Source organism: Protopterus annectens, chromosome 1.part0 (genome assembly GCF_019279795.1).
Source record: "Protopterus annectens isolate FY-2018-M chromosome 1.part0, PAN1.0, whole genome shotgun sequence".
NCBI lineage: Eukaryota > Metazoa > Chordata > Ceratodontiformes > Protopteridae > Protopterus > Protopterus annectens.
The window spans coordinates 135,471,662-135,487,106 of record NC_056725.1 but is presented as its reverse complement, the minus strand read 5'-3'; the positions used below and the strand labels follow the sequence as shown (position 1 = coordinate 135,487,106).

The 15,445-nt window shown below is 35.9% G+C and overlaps 1 protein-coding gene across 2 annotated transcripts in view; it reads right to left on the bottom strand.

The window, feature by feature from the left end:
* The window catches only part of TRAF5 (TNF receptor associated factor 5), an 845,712-nt gene that overhangs the window by 230,693 nt on the left and 599,574 nt on the right, over window positions 1-15,445 (bottom strand). For both annotated transcript variants that reach the window (XM_044089770.1, XM_044089851.1), the window contains exon 5: window positions 14,797-14,874. In XM_044089770.1, coding sequence (XP_043945705.1) covers window positions 14,797-14,874 — 78 coding nt within the window. The remainder of the gene's footprint in view (window positions 1-14,796; window positions 14,875-15,445) is intronic.

Genomic DNA, 15,445 nt, shown 5'->3' with positions numbered 1-15,445 from the left:
AGTTGCAAATATTATACACTACAGATAATATTCTATACAGTCACTGTGAAGCAAACATTACATAGCTCATTTAATTCCTGCATTCCCTTAAACCTCCTTCCTCCTCCAAAACATTATTCTGCATGTATTGAATCCACAATTCCCATTTTTCATGTAATTTTCTGCTACCCTTTTCTAAAGATCCCACTTCTAGTTCTTATATCGGAGTTACTATATTCACTAAATGTGGTGTGGTTGGTTTGGACTTTGTTTCCATTTTCTAGTAATTGCTTTTTTTGGCAACCACTAGAATTAAAATCAGCAATGTCTTACTATATTTAGGCAATTCTGAATCTGTATTACAGCTCAAAAAAATAATAATTTCCTTAGTCACACCAATTTGATCAGCCAGTATTCCTGACAGAGTAGTCTGCAGGGAATTTTTAAAGCCTGCCAACTCATTACACTCCCAAAAATATGTTCCCAATTGACCCCATCTTCCCCATCACACCTCCAACATTTGCAATCTACCTGAGAAAAATTCTTTGTAGTCTGCTAGGGGTATAAAAATAGATACTGCAAGCACTTTCAAGCAAAAATCCTAAATGTTCTAGACTTTGTTGCATATTTGGAAGCTATACATAGATCCTCCCATTATTTCTTTGTGAATTGCTTATCCAGTCTTGCTTCTCAATCCTGTCTAGCCTCTTCTGATTTATTCCTATAGTTATCACACAATATTTTCATATGCTTTACTAATTATTCTTTTTTAACAGCAGCTACTGTTCTAGATTCTACTAAAAACTCTTATCAGTGCTGGTCTTTCACTTAGGATTCCCTCTATTCCTTGCTCTCTGCCTATACTCTGACATCAATTGTTGACTGGGAAGGCAATCTCTAGCCTGCAATCCAAATGAATTTTTGGCCTCTTTCCATTCTACTACCTTTCCTCTTTCTAGTTATTTGTTTCCAGGCTTCCTGTACCTTGGTTCCTTTGCCAGTTTTCTGCTGTAAATTCCAGCCCTCTCTTACCTATTCTTTGTAGCACTAATTGCAGTAATCAGGAAAACCCTAACTAGTTCCTCTGATCAAACAGAACTTATCACAGAGTAATCCTCCCACACTGTAATTTTCACCTCCGATCCCTCATATATCCTCCTAGTTAACCTTATTATTTGCAGGGAATGCAAATGCTTCCATTGCTCTACTCATAAAATCACAACTTACTCTGTCAAATACTTTCTCTGCATCAAGACCCACCAATAACAGTGGTATGTTCTTACATTCTGCTTCCCTCTGGATCATCATTGTTTTATTAATGTTGTCAAATGTTTGCCTCCCCTCCACAAAACTACACGGATTCATATCTATCAATTTTGGCATCACCTTTGCCATTCTTCTAGCCTTTATAGACTTAAACATTCTGTTCATGATTTAGAATCTGAACTGGCCTATATGAAGCTGGATCTGATGGGTTGTTAACCATCTTTAGGTATTACAGCCACCACCACTTTCTTCCATGATGTTGGTGCTTCTCCTCTTTTTAAAATACTGTTTAACAAAACCTTCCAGATCTTTATCACTTTCTTCCCTCCTAGCTTCCAAACTTCCACAGGAATACCATTTACTCTTAGAAAGTTTCCTGTAGATTTGTTATACACCACCATTTTTACTTCATCTCCTCCTATCCTGTTAGTAACAGAGTTTCTTGTCTACCTATAACATTGGCATATTTAAATCTTCCATAAACATTTCCATTTCTACTTTTCTTGACTTCCACATTTCTCTGCTTTATACAGATTTTTGTAAAATTTCTGAAATATTTCTAATACCTCTATGGGAAATCTGGTTAGTTTTCTTTTTATAGGGTCCCTAAGCTTGGCAACAACCCTTTCTATTTTCTGTTGCCTGAGTCTTTGTGCTGAAAGCTTTTGTGCTCGGAGTATTATAAAAAACAGTTGTTTAACAGCAATATTTCTAAACTCATGTATATTATAGAGGAAGCCCCATATTTGTAATTTAACTCTCTGCAGCTGTGCCTCTTCTTGTTCTGTGAGATTTCCCCTATTCTGCAATATTTAAACCTTTGTCCCCTAAATAATTCTTGTTACTTCTTAACCATATCTCTTTTTCTTTTATTTCTACCCTACTTTAAACTTCAGTTTCACTGTATCCCACCCAATCCCTAGCTATATTTTCTGAAAAAAATCTATCTTCCCTAATAACTCCTGAATACTTTCCACTACTCAATCCTTAAATTTCTCTCTGTTTAACAGATAGTTGGGGAAGCGCCAGTATCTCATTTGCATTAATTTACCCTGCATTTTTATATTAGTTATTATTGGCTTGTGAATTGAAATAGTTACTGGATGCATATTAATCTTTCAATTAAATACACATGTTCCTGTGGAATATAACTTCTGGACAGCTTAGCCTAGTTTATGTACCATGGAAAATATGTAACTTTCTCTGAGCTCCTACTGCTGAATTCACATATTCCATACCAAATATTTTCATAAACTCTTCATAAATCTACACGATTTTGTTATATTTTCCCTTAGTTCCTCCCCCAATACATCTGTACTGTTGCAAATGAAATTCCAGTCCCCACCTATAAAATGGTAAGAAAGCTGATTATTTCTCCTAGAATTTTCTTAAGCTCCATTGGAGCAGTTTTAGGTGGAATATAAACACATGCCAGTGTAATCCTCCTCCCTTGTCATTAGCCCCTTACAATTATACCATTATCTTTTTTCTCTCTTTTATCACTTATGGGGCCCCTCTAGCAATTAATATAAGTACTCCCTTTTTTTACTTTGTCTCAGATATTCTGTGGAATGACCATCCAAAAATCCTTTCTTTATCAAATTCACATGCTCAATTCCTTCCGAATTTGTCTCCTGTAGCTTAGCTGTTTGCACTGTGCATTTTTTAATACAGCTCACTACTCTTGCTTTTTGGGATACACTTTTGAAACCATCCCAATTTAAAGATAATATGGAAAGTATTGTCATTATGATAAGAAGTTATTATTCCCACCTGTTATCTATAATAGCTTTAAAACATGGCTAATTTCAGCTTTTGTGTTACATGCATACACTGTTTGGCAAATTGATCTTTTATACAACTGTTTGTTACCATATCCAACTTGAACTTTTGTCACGTCTTACAAAACTTTTTTTTTTGAGGGTTTTCAGTAAAACAAAAACACCCAGAACACTTCCATAACCTATTAATTTAATACAAATGCGCACATCTATGTACATCTTCAAATAATAAAGTTTAACCCTCCTGCAATAGGCACATTTGTCCCAGATTGCCAGCTGCACTCGCAGTTGTGAACTGACCTGCAATTAATGTTATTCATGCCAAGATGAATGGTGCAGCCTGTGCTTCTACTTACACCAAGTGCTGTCTGCTTTTGTCTTATTTTTATTTCACAGCTCCTACCCTTTTCTAAAGATTCTGCTTCCAGTTCTTTTATATCAATTACTATATTCACTACTTCTAATATGGTTGGTTTATACTTTGATTTCCATTTTCTAGTAATTGCTTTTATGGCAGCCACCAGAATTAAACTCGGCAAGGCCTTACTATCTCTAGGCAATTCAGATCCTGTGTCACAGCTCAAAAAATAATTTCCTTAGTTACACCCAGTATTTTTGACAGAGTAGTCTTGTAGGGAATTTTTTACGTCTGCCAACGCATAGTCCTAAAAATATGCTCTCAATTACCTGTTCCCCCACACCTCCAATATTTGCAATCTATCGGAGGAAAAATTCTTTGAAGTCTGCTTGGGGTATAAAAATACCTATGCAAGAAATTCTAAGCAAAAACCCTACATATTCTAGACTTTATTGCATATCTGGAAGTCATAAGTATAGCCTCCCATTGTTTTTTGTGGATTGCTTATCCAGTCTGTCTTCCCAATCCTTTCTAGCCTCCTCTGATTGATTCCTATATATGCACTACTAATTATCTCTTTTTTTAACAACTTCTGCTGTAGACTCAACTATAAACTCTACCAGTGCTGGTCTTTCATTTAAGATGACCCTATTCTTTTTTCTTTGCCTATACTCTGATCATCTTCTTCTCTTTCAGCTGTTCCCATTAGGGGTCGCCACAGCGGATCATCTGTTTCAATTTCTTCATGTCCTCTGCATATTGCTCTGTCACACCAACCACCTGCATGTCCTTTCTCACCATGTCCATAAACCTTATCTTAGGCCTTCCTCTTTATAAGTCCTTAATAGGAAAGTTTCTAGTCTGCAATCCAAATGTATTCTATGTCTCTTCCCATTCTATTACCTTTCCCTTTATCATTATTTGCTTCCAGTACCTTGATTCCTTTGCCATTTTTTTCTAGTAAATTCCAGCCCTCTCGACTATTCTTTGCACCCCTAATTGCAGTCATCCCTATCAGCAGACTCTCCTTTCTCCACTCATGTTTTGGCTTACTTCTTAAACTACTTTCTGTTATTTTATGAATATAATACTCTTTATGGCTGTTATTCTTCTTAAGGATCTGCATCCAAAATCCCAGTCGCTCCATATTTCTTGAGTTTCCCCCATCTTATCATCATCCCTTTCCACTTAGAATTATAGGTTTCTGCTTGTGCTATGTATAGGAGCATCAACTGTGTAGCTCTGAAATATTGCTTCAAATCAGGTAATCTCAAACCATCTTGTTCTATTGAAAGGATAAACTTATTCTACTTGACTCCTGCACTTTTCACCTCCCAAATAAAATCCTTCAACACTTTAATTACCATCTACAACTTCTCTTCTGGTTGATAAAAACATGCCTGACCTGTGCACAAAACTAAAGGGACAAAACATATTTTCCCTGCTTGCATCTTGCTATCCATAAAACAGAGCGTCCAGTTTATCAGTTTTTGTATTATGTTTTGTTTAGTGTCTTTCCACATATCCTTAGCTACCATAACAGAATCATTTTTACCCCAAACTCAAAAGTACTTCATTTTATCATGTTCCTATAAATATGGGTATTGCTGAACCAATTCATGTATGGGTAGATAGTTTAAAGCTGCTGCCTTTTTTATCTTCATTAATTTTATATCCTGAAAAGACATGAAACTGTCTCAAAGTGTTTCACAAGATGTCCTTTTATGGTTTTAAGTACAAAATAATATCATCTGCAAATAAAGGTAACTTTACTTGAATGCCATACCAATTATATCCTTGAATTTCTGAATCCCTTATTTTCTTTTCCAGTGGTTTTAAATATATTGCCATGGGAAACAGCTGTGCCCCACTGTTTGCCAACCTTGTTATGTTTAAATGGGAAACGGAGTACATTTTTGGGTCACCTTACAATGGAAATTGGTCAATTTACCTCAGATTTTTGGATGATGTTTTTATTTTGTGGAAGGGTGGTGACTTACACAGAACATTCTTGGATTATTTGAATGGAATTTGTGATTATTTTAAATTCACTGGTGACAGTGGAAATTCTTCCATCAATTATTTAGATGTGAAACTAATGAAAGAAGAGAGTACTAACAGTTTCACTTCATGTGTATATTGAAAACCAACATTTTCCAATGACTATTTGGAATTTTCAAGTAGCCAACCCATATTTGTAAAGAGGAACATAGTAAAAGGGCAAATGGTGTGAGTTGCCCGTATGTGTTCAAATTTTGATCTATTCAAACTAGAGGTGGAAAAATTGGTCAACATGTTTGGGGCTCGAGGTTACCCATTGAGTTTTATTAACAACATAAAGGACCAGGTGTGTTTTGAATGGGGTACTAGATTTAAACCAATATTAAGTGAAGATGAGGAGAAGGTTAGTCAAGATATACGTGTAGATATAGATTTTACACAAACCATGGTATTAACCTATGGTGAGACATCACAATGTGTTAAAAATATAATTAAAAACAACTGGACGATGTTTAAAGGGAACACGGAGTTGCTTAAAAATATTGGTGATAGCCCTCAATTTACATATCGGGTAAATAGGAACCTAAAGAACCTTTTAGAAAATCCAACATCTGATAAAAGAAGTCTTAGAAGAGGTACTCACAAATGTGGGGCCTGTGATTATTGTAAATTTATCATTTACACTCCCTCTGTTTCACTTGGACCTAACCAAATAATAGTCAACTTTGTGGCAGGTACATGTACCTCTCAGGGCTTAATATATTTAGCCGTTTGTCAGACCTGTGGTCACTTTTATGTTGGAAAAACAGAAAGGCGTTTGAGTAGGAGAATATACGAGCACATGTATAGTATTTTGAAAAAGGATGACAACAACGCCCTATATAAACACACTAAAGTTAGCCATGCTGACCATTTTTTTAGATTTGGTATTTTGGAAATTGTAGGTAAGAACTTTAGGGGGGGTGACTGGGGAAATCAGTTACTTCGGGCTGAGGTTAGATGGCAGTTGAGGTTAAATGCAACAGTTCCCCCAGGTTTAAACGAACACATCAGCTTAAAACCTGAATTGAGATATCGAGCAACACAGTTTTGATACTGGTTTTAACTTTTCATTCAACCTTGACAACCTCAGTTTTTTAAAAAAACTTCATTTTTTAAAAAACTTCATTTTTCAGAATAATACATTTTTTATTAGAAAGATTTTTTTATTAAAAAGATTTGTATAATTGAATGAATGTTTTATAAGATAAATAGTTTTGTTTGGGGAGTTTAAGTTTTTAAGGTTAAAAACACACTGTCACTTTAATTTTGAATTGGTTCTTTTCAATTGATGGTACTAGGTACATATATAAATGGTGTTAGTACCTACTATTAACTGTTCTGATGAAGAATATCGACGAAAGCGCTTGATCTATCCTGTGGATTATTTTACCATTTCGGATTGTTGGATTGCTGACTTGTTTTGTGTACAGTGGATCATTTTATGTGGCCTGAATAAAGGTGTTTGTTATATGGTGGTCGTAGGTTTTTGGCTCAAGGAGTGGTTCGTTGGATGTTATTAGTGGTTGTTGCCACTCTTTTACACACCTTTTTGGTTTACTGCAAATAAATGTAACTTTACTTGATTGCCATACCAATTATATCCTTGAATTTCTGAATCCCTTATTTTCTTTTCCAGTGGTTTTAAATATATTGTAGATAACAAAGGGGAAACAGGGCACCCCGTCTGGTTCCTCTGTTCACACAGAACCTATTAGAGAGGACCCCCACTTTAATTTTAACCTCTGATTCCTCATATAGCCTCTTAATTAACCTTATTATTGTGACAGGGGAATTCAAATGCTTCCATTGCCCTCCTCACAGAAATCCAGGCTTGCTCTGTTGAATGCTTTCTCTGCATCAAGACCCACCAACATTCTGCATCACTCTGGGTCAATGTTGTCAAATGTTTGTCTCCCCTCCACAAAACAACACTGATCCATATCTATCATTTTAGCAACCCCCTTTGCCATTCTTTTAGCCATTATAGACAAACACTTTATAGCTGTGGTTAAGAATCAAAATGGGTTTATATGAATCTGAACATTTGCCTATGTCTCAAGTGATAATTTAATTAAGTTGTTTAAAAAAAAACAATAGAATTTCACTTATTACCCTCTCTCTCTTCCTCTTTTCCATACACTGTATCGGTCCTTTCTTAATGTAGTCAGTTCTCTTATGTGCATCTCAAACATTTGCTTAGTTTTATCCCACTCTATTTCATTTTGTATCTGGCTTACCTGCACCCATCAACCAAACAACAAACTTCAGTAAACTAACCAATAACAAAAAGTAGAATGGACACTCCAAAACAAATGATTTAGCTGAACTTCATTATATAGTTTATGGACTGGTTCTTTAATAAATTGCACTTGGCAGTTGAGTAACATCACAATTTACTTTTCTATTTCAAATGTGATTGGATGAATTGTTTGTATTTTTTTTTTAATGGCAGACTGTTACTCTGATGAAGTCTTTTTGTTTAAGACGAATGTGCTCAGTCTATGGTTTTATTCGATTAAAATTTGTTGAAGTGAGCTGAAGTTTGTTTTGGACTGTTCGTTCCACTTTTTGTTTATTTTATCTGTACCGAATATCTTCACTACGTACATAATTTCATTTCATTACTTCCAGCCATTCTTTGTCTGTTTTCTATATCCTTACTTGGAGATATCCTTGAGGGCAGGATCTCCTTAGTTTAGTTTTGAAATATTTTCTGCAACCTTATATATGTACATATATAACTATGTGTGTAACTGTTGATATTCTTCTTAAGGGCTTCAGTCCAGAAGACTAATCCATCTAACTTACTTCCTCCATGCTTTAACATCATCATTTTTTATTTAGAGCTACAGCATTGAGAGAGAGAGTGTGTGTGTGTGTGTGTGTGTGTGTGTGTGTTTTTGAGCACATGAGTAAGGATTGACCACTATTTAGACAAAATATGTCTGAATGTACTGTTAGGTCTTTGGTCTTCTTTAAAAAAAATGCAAGAGGAAATCATTTATTCTTAAGGGCTTCAGTCCAGAACACTAATCCATCTAACTTACTTCCTCCATGCTTTAACATCATCATTTTTCATTTAGAGCTACAGCATTGAGAGAGTGTGTGTGTGTGTGTGTGTGTGTTTTTGAGCACATGAGTAAGGATTGACCACTATTTACACAAAATATGTCTGAATGTACTGTTAGGTCTTTGGTCTTCTTTAAAAAAAAGAACGCAAGAGGAAATCATTTATTTTCATTTTGTGAGGGGTTTAGTTTTTTTTTTTTCATTTTTTCAGTTTCAAACTGCAGAAATCAATATCATATGCATCAACGTTTCTGCATATAAACGTTAAATGCCACATATATAAATGTCTCCCATGTGCAGCCTTGAAGTATCCATTCAAAATATGCAGTAGCCCTAATCTACTTTGTTCTAAGAGGAGAATTAGCTTTTCACACCTAACCCTTACTCAATTCCCATCCCAGATAAACTCCTTCACCTCCTATTTATTAATTGCATCTATAACCTCTCCTCAGGTTGATAGAAATGTGCCTGGCCCATATATAATACTAGATGGAGTATAAATATTTTAACAGCTTCTTACAGTTCAGGTCCAATGTTATGATTTTGCAAATCTCTTTTTTTCTGTTATGTTTAGTTTCCTTCCAAGAGTCTTTAGTTGCCAAAACAAATTACTTTTTGACTAATATGCCTAAATATTCACTTTATCATGTTCTCTTAAAACTGAATACTTTTGAAATAAGTTAACTGTAGGCACATAACTTACAGCTATCTTCTTTGTCTTGCCATTTATTGTATATTTCAAAAAATATTGAAATTGTGCCAAAAGGTTTAGTAAAACAAGAATATGCTGCCCAGGATTTTGTGAAATACAGCATAATATTTGCAAACAAGGTCAGGTGCTTTTTGCAGTCATACCAGTTGTAACCCTGAATAAGTGAATCTCATATTTTCCCAGCTAAAGGTTTCAAATACAATGCAAACAAAGGGAAAGGTTCCAAATACAACGCAAACATCAAAGGGAGAGTGAAGATCCTTGCGTGGGTCTTCTACTCAAACCCAGCCTTGTTAGAAAGAACCCTTCCCACCTTTATTTTTCTTTGGAACCTTCATATATACTCCTTATAATTCTATTATTTTATTTGGAAATACAAATCCTGTCACTGTCCTGCTCGTAAAGTCCCAGCAAATCCTGTCACTGCCCTGCTCGTAAAGTCCCAGCAGATCCTGACGAATGCATGTTCTGCATCCAACAGTTGTTTTTCGCTTTCTGCTGTATCATCATTGTTATACTGATGTTATTAAATGTCAATCTCCCTTCCATAAAACAACACTGATTCATATCTGTCAATTTTAGTAAAATGTTTGCCATTCTATAAGCCATTATTGACACTTCACAATCATGGTACACAACTGAAACTAGTTTATATGACACAGGGTCTACTGGACCCTCTTCCTCTTTTATAATACTGCCATCGCGGCCTTTTTCTAAGAAGCAATTGCTTCTCTTTCATTTAAAGTAATGTGTTCTTCATCTGTAATAGTTCCTTACATCCTAACTTCCAAATTCAACATGGCTGCTATCCATTTCAGGAGATTTTCCTGTTGCTTGACTATACATCACATGTATTATTTCACTCCTATCTATCCTCACTGTTAGTTGTTTCACCTTGTCCTCCCCTAACACTGGCATATTACAATCTTCCATGATTACTTCTTGCTCCTTTGTCCTGACTTTCAAGGTCCAGAGCTTTATATACATTTTCATAATATCTCCTAAATATCGCTGTTATCTCCTCGAGATGTCTGGTTACTCCCATTGTCCTTGGGCCCCTGATTTTAACCGCTAATCTACTTTCTGCTGCCCAACTGAAATACTGTTGCTTAACTCTAATACTCGTGTGAAATAATACTCGTGTGAAATATTATACAACATTCATTCATTTTCCCCTTACAAGCTAGCTTCTAGTCCTCCTCTTCATTTGTAAGTTTCTCCTTCCTTATTTTGTAGCAACATGATCTTTGCTAGTCCTTCTAAAAATGTTTACATTACTTTTTTCCAACATATCTTTCTCCCTTATTTCTACCACATTCTTAAATTCTAATTTCAATCTATCCACCTAAAGTTTCCACACTCCACCAGTTACCCATTTCCTAAAGTACTTTGGCATAATCTGACACATATATCTGGGGAGTTTGAAACATTTCAAATAAACATCCTCCTGTAATACTTAACTTCTGTCCAGTCTGGTCCATTTGCTGTATTTTGAAAAACAGTATGTGAATTCTATCTGGTCTATTTGAAACCCAGTCTCTATGCCAAAAATTTCATGCATTTCTTTAAAAATCTTCCTTCTTTAGTTGTATTCTCCCTCACAGGGTTCCTTTATACATCTTCCTTTCTATAAATCAATTTCCAGTCACCTCCCACAACTAAATTACCTTGTTGAAAACTTACTACTTCTCCCAAACTTCTCCTACATTATAACTAACTTTTTTAAACAGAAATATAAATACATCCCAAAGTAATCCTCTTTCCCATCTGAATGCTTCTTATCACTACATTTCTTCCTTCTCCTGGTGCCCTCTCTCTAGCAATATTATCATTCCACATGTTTCTTTGTTCATGCTATCCCGCAATATATCCTCCCCAGAATCCAGTTTTTACCAAACTGAATGCGTCATCCATTAGATAGCAATACTACTCTAAAACAAACAAAATAATTAAGGGCATTGTTGCTAGGGATGTCAATATTCTTACTTTATAGTATAAAGCATACATTCAAATAGAGTATGAATGACTCTGGCCTTACTCATTCACTGAAAAATTACATCTGTGATGAATTTAAAGGCACTATGCAAAACAAATATTAAGAAGTGAGTTTTCATACTTTCATAGGTTAAAGCACTTGAATCTTTTTTCACATATTAAAAGTTGCTTTTAGATCTTATAACATCTCAGCATTACAAAACACTAACATTTGAGTCATACAATTAGCTAATTAATGTAAAAAGCAGAATATCATTGTTAACAATTACTGTGGTTCTGAAGGGATTATCTCATAGGATAGGTGTTACAGTCCTATCAGAATAAACACTGTGTTCACTGATACAAGTTCTACTACTTCTGTACTTAAATTTGAAATCAATAACTAGTTTGGATATACAAAATACAAGAAAAACACGTAAGTATCCAGATTCCTTGAGATTTACTGAGCTTGAATCTGGTACTTCATCTTAAGAGTTGCATAGGCTCATAGGTTCAGTGACAGGCCTAGATCCTCTTAAATGCCTTCTAAAAGCCTGAAGACTGTTGTTGCATACTGAATCTGATATGTACCCATGTATTTACCAAGGTCCTTTTTAAAAGCGTGAATGGACTGACATTGTTTTAAAGGCAAGGGAGAAGGATGTGGGAGCTGCTGAATTATACATTTGTTATGTTTGTCACTACTGTTAATGGATACTTTAATAAGGCTGATTGCCTCTGTATACATACTGAGTCTCCCTTCAGTATGCTCAACAGAGAGAGGGGGGGGGGGGGTTCTTTCATGACCTAGAAAAAATGAAGCACAGATTGTCTCTTGGAGGGGGAGCAGCATGATACTGATACGAGGGACAGCATTTCACAGCATTTCACTCTGTCATGCATATCTATCCTCTTAGCCAGAAACTTCTGAACTTTCTCCAGCTGAATCATGTGATTAGTCATCAGACTACTGAAGGGGCATTATACTCTAGTTATGAAAATGACTAAGGTACATAGAAGAATGGTGCTCTCTCTCTCTCTCTAGCAGCTAGTAATCCTTTGAGTATCATATAGCTCACACTGAAAACATTCCTTACCACCATGTCAGCCTTTTGTTCACTGATGAGATCCCTATCTACACTGTAGTTAGGTCCTTAACAAAAGATTCTATCTTAAGTGTTTTTCCCTCAGTATGTTAGGTGTCAATTGAAGCTTGTTTTCAAAAAGGTTTATAATGCTACATTTATTAACATTGAAAAGCACAAACATTATTTTTGTGGTATTTACAGGTTTATCTAGCCCTTTCTGGAGAACTATTGGAATATGAGAGGATGCTGCTACCCAGTTTGCAGTCATCAATAAACTTAGTGAACCAGAGGCAACTGTTATCAGCTGAAATGAAGATGTCAAAGAGAAGTGGACTAAACCTACTCCTAGAACATTCCACGGGTGACATCAGCTGATGAAAAGAGCTGAACTGCCCCCTTTGTATTTGGTTTCTAGCAAAAAAAACAACTGTCAGTCCAATGAACTATGTATGCTCTGACTCAAAAGCCACGAAGTTTGTTTACAAGTCTTTAGCAAAAGTTAATGTTAAAGGTCTTTGCAAGACCGAGGTAGGCTGTGTGTACCATCAACCCAACTCTAGGTAGCTGTAACCACCTCAAAAAAGCTAACCAAATTTATAAGATATGACGCTTTCTTAACAAACACATCTTGGTTCACATCCAAAAGCAGCAGACTGCCCACATCTCTCTATGAACTGGCTCTACAATGATCCTCTCCATAATCCTACAGAAGTCATATGAGAGACTGATGGTTTTGCAGTTCCTGATGTCAGCTGCAGATCCTCTCTTACAGCCAGAACCACTGTGACTTGATTCCACAGTTTGGGGACAAAACCTGAGGGAAGACTTTCATAAGCCAACCCTTATTAAGGGATATACTACATTATATTTTATAAAACCAAAGAAATTTCATGGAGTGTTACCAGAGCTCAGAGAACTTGTGTTCTTCATTCTGCCAAAGGTTACTTCAGTTTAACCAAGATATATGATGGGGGAGCTCATTACATGTCTTCAGTACAGTAGTGGTATTACTTGCTGGAGTTTTAAAGCTGAAGCTACATTTATTCAAAAGACATTGCCGATGCCTTATGGTTCCGAGTACTCTATCTTCCTGAATACGATGACTACATGTCCTTACATAGCTATAGAGCACTGTTATTTTCTTCTATTTGGAAGCCTAAGCTCAGACTATGCCATGGTCAAGTGACTTGCTCTCATCCATACCTCTTCTGGTTAGAGTAAACTTGTGTTTCATTTTTTTGAAAATGGCTATCATTTGTGAGTCAGGTATAGCTGTTTTTTTTCCATATTGTATGTTTATTTTGGCTTACAGTTCTACTCTTGAGGTTTGTCCTAAATCTCTCACTGTATTTTTGTCCAGTGGGAACCCGGTTTTGAATCGGCTGTCCAAGAGGTTACAGAATTTATTAAAAATGTTGCTAGCATATTGAGAGTACATGGGGTTTGACCTCAGTTATTGTTACTAAGGGCATCATTAGTTTTGGGGTAGTCATGACTGGATAAATCCCTAAACATATGGAGGTATTATACAAGAGATTAGCCTTTGTTGTGATGGTACTATAGTGTCATGGTCTAATTTGAGAAAAGGAGGAGTGATGATAGGGCCTTAGTAAACTGACAGTATGTTGGTCAAAATAATACCCAGACTACAACTGAGGTTTAAAGACAGCAAAAACTAAGCAATTTATGTAATGCTGGAGTGAATGAAAATTAAAACATACAGGTATGCTGCATGACAACACTAACAGACACTTAAGGTTTATTTTCTTTTCTGTTAACATACATGAACTTACGGTGCATTTTAAATTGTGAATATTTAATAAAGATGTTTAAAAAGAAAGAAAGAAATAGTACACAGGCTGTGACTATATTGGTAAAAAAATACCACTATCCACAAACTGTTTTTTTCACCAACTGTTTCAGATAATTAATGAAATCGAGGAGCAGATGAATTACTTGAAGGGTAACTGTCTCAGTCATCTGCAGAGAAAATGAAGTCCTCCATAATGGATGTATTATTTTCAGTTACTATATATTTTTAAGAAATCAAGACATGTTGCTGATCTTTACCAGAGCTCCTATTACCTCATTAAAAAATTAACAAAAGAACACATTAGTGTGCACTTACAGTACAGCCCAGTTTTATAATGGTATCCACCACAGGCCCCAAATACAGAATGCTAGCAATGTATGTATTCCAAGTTATAACAGTTCCAAGTCAGACTATAATAGATGGCTGCCTTCCTTGGCAAAATAATGAATAACATTCATCAAGTTTACAGAAGATAACAAATCCCTCAGCAACAGCCTTGTAATCTGTATAATTTCCCTTTTGTGCGAAACCAAACACAGAACCCATTTGCCTAAATTATTTGCATTAAAAATAAATAAATAAGTGCCACTAGGTTGGAATACTAGACTCAATATGTTCTTCGCATACTAAAATGATCAAACAGGTAAGTACAGCTCCAACTATACACTTCAGTGAAACAAAAATTGTCATTTTCTTTGCAAGTGTCACCTTACCTTGCTTCTCTGAATCGTTTGATGACAACCACTTGGACACTGGATAGGAAAATTAGGGCAGTCAGTGAGCTCATGATCCTATAAAAGAAAAAAAAAACTTAGTTTATATATCAAAATAGTGCAGCCTTTATTTCATTTTTTTGTTCCCCTCTGACTAATTGAAAGTGGTGGGTAAATCATCTAAGAGGCACTGGTTTTCCTCTGTGCACTACATGTGGGAGAATGTAAGGTGGGGGGTAAGGGGATTACCCTGCCTCCACAGTGTCATTTCCCCTTTTAGTTCCTCCCATTGCCCCGTGTTCTACTCTACTATGATCTCTGATATTATCATTCGCAAGACAGGTAAGGGAATGCCTCCCTGTTACGTGTCCCAGCCCTGTCTCTGAAGAGACACAAACAGGCAAGAGCCTCACCATTCCACTCCTCCCACACTCTAACTGCAGCAGGTGCCCAAGAAGCTAACTGAACCTGGGCTACCTGGGCTGTGGCCAGGTATTTATCCCTATTCACCAATGGAGCAGACACATTAACTGATTCATTTCTGAAAAGCAATCAAACCATTCACTCTTAAAATAATCTTTCTGTTCCATTGTTCTTAAGCAATACTTGCAATTTTCAAAGTTGCTGCTAACAATGGGAAACTCAAATG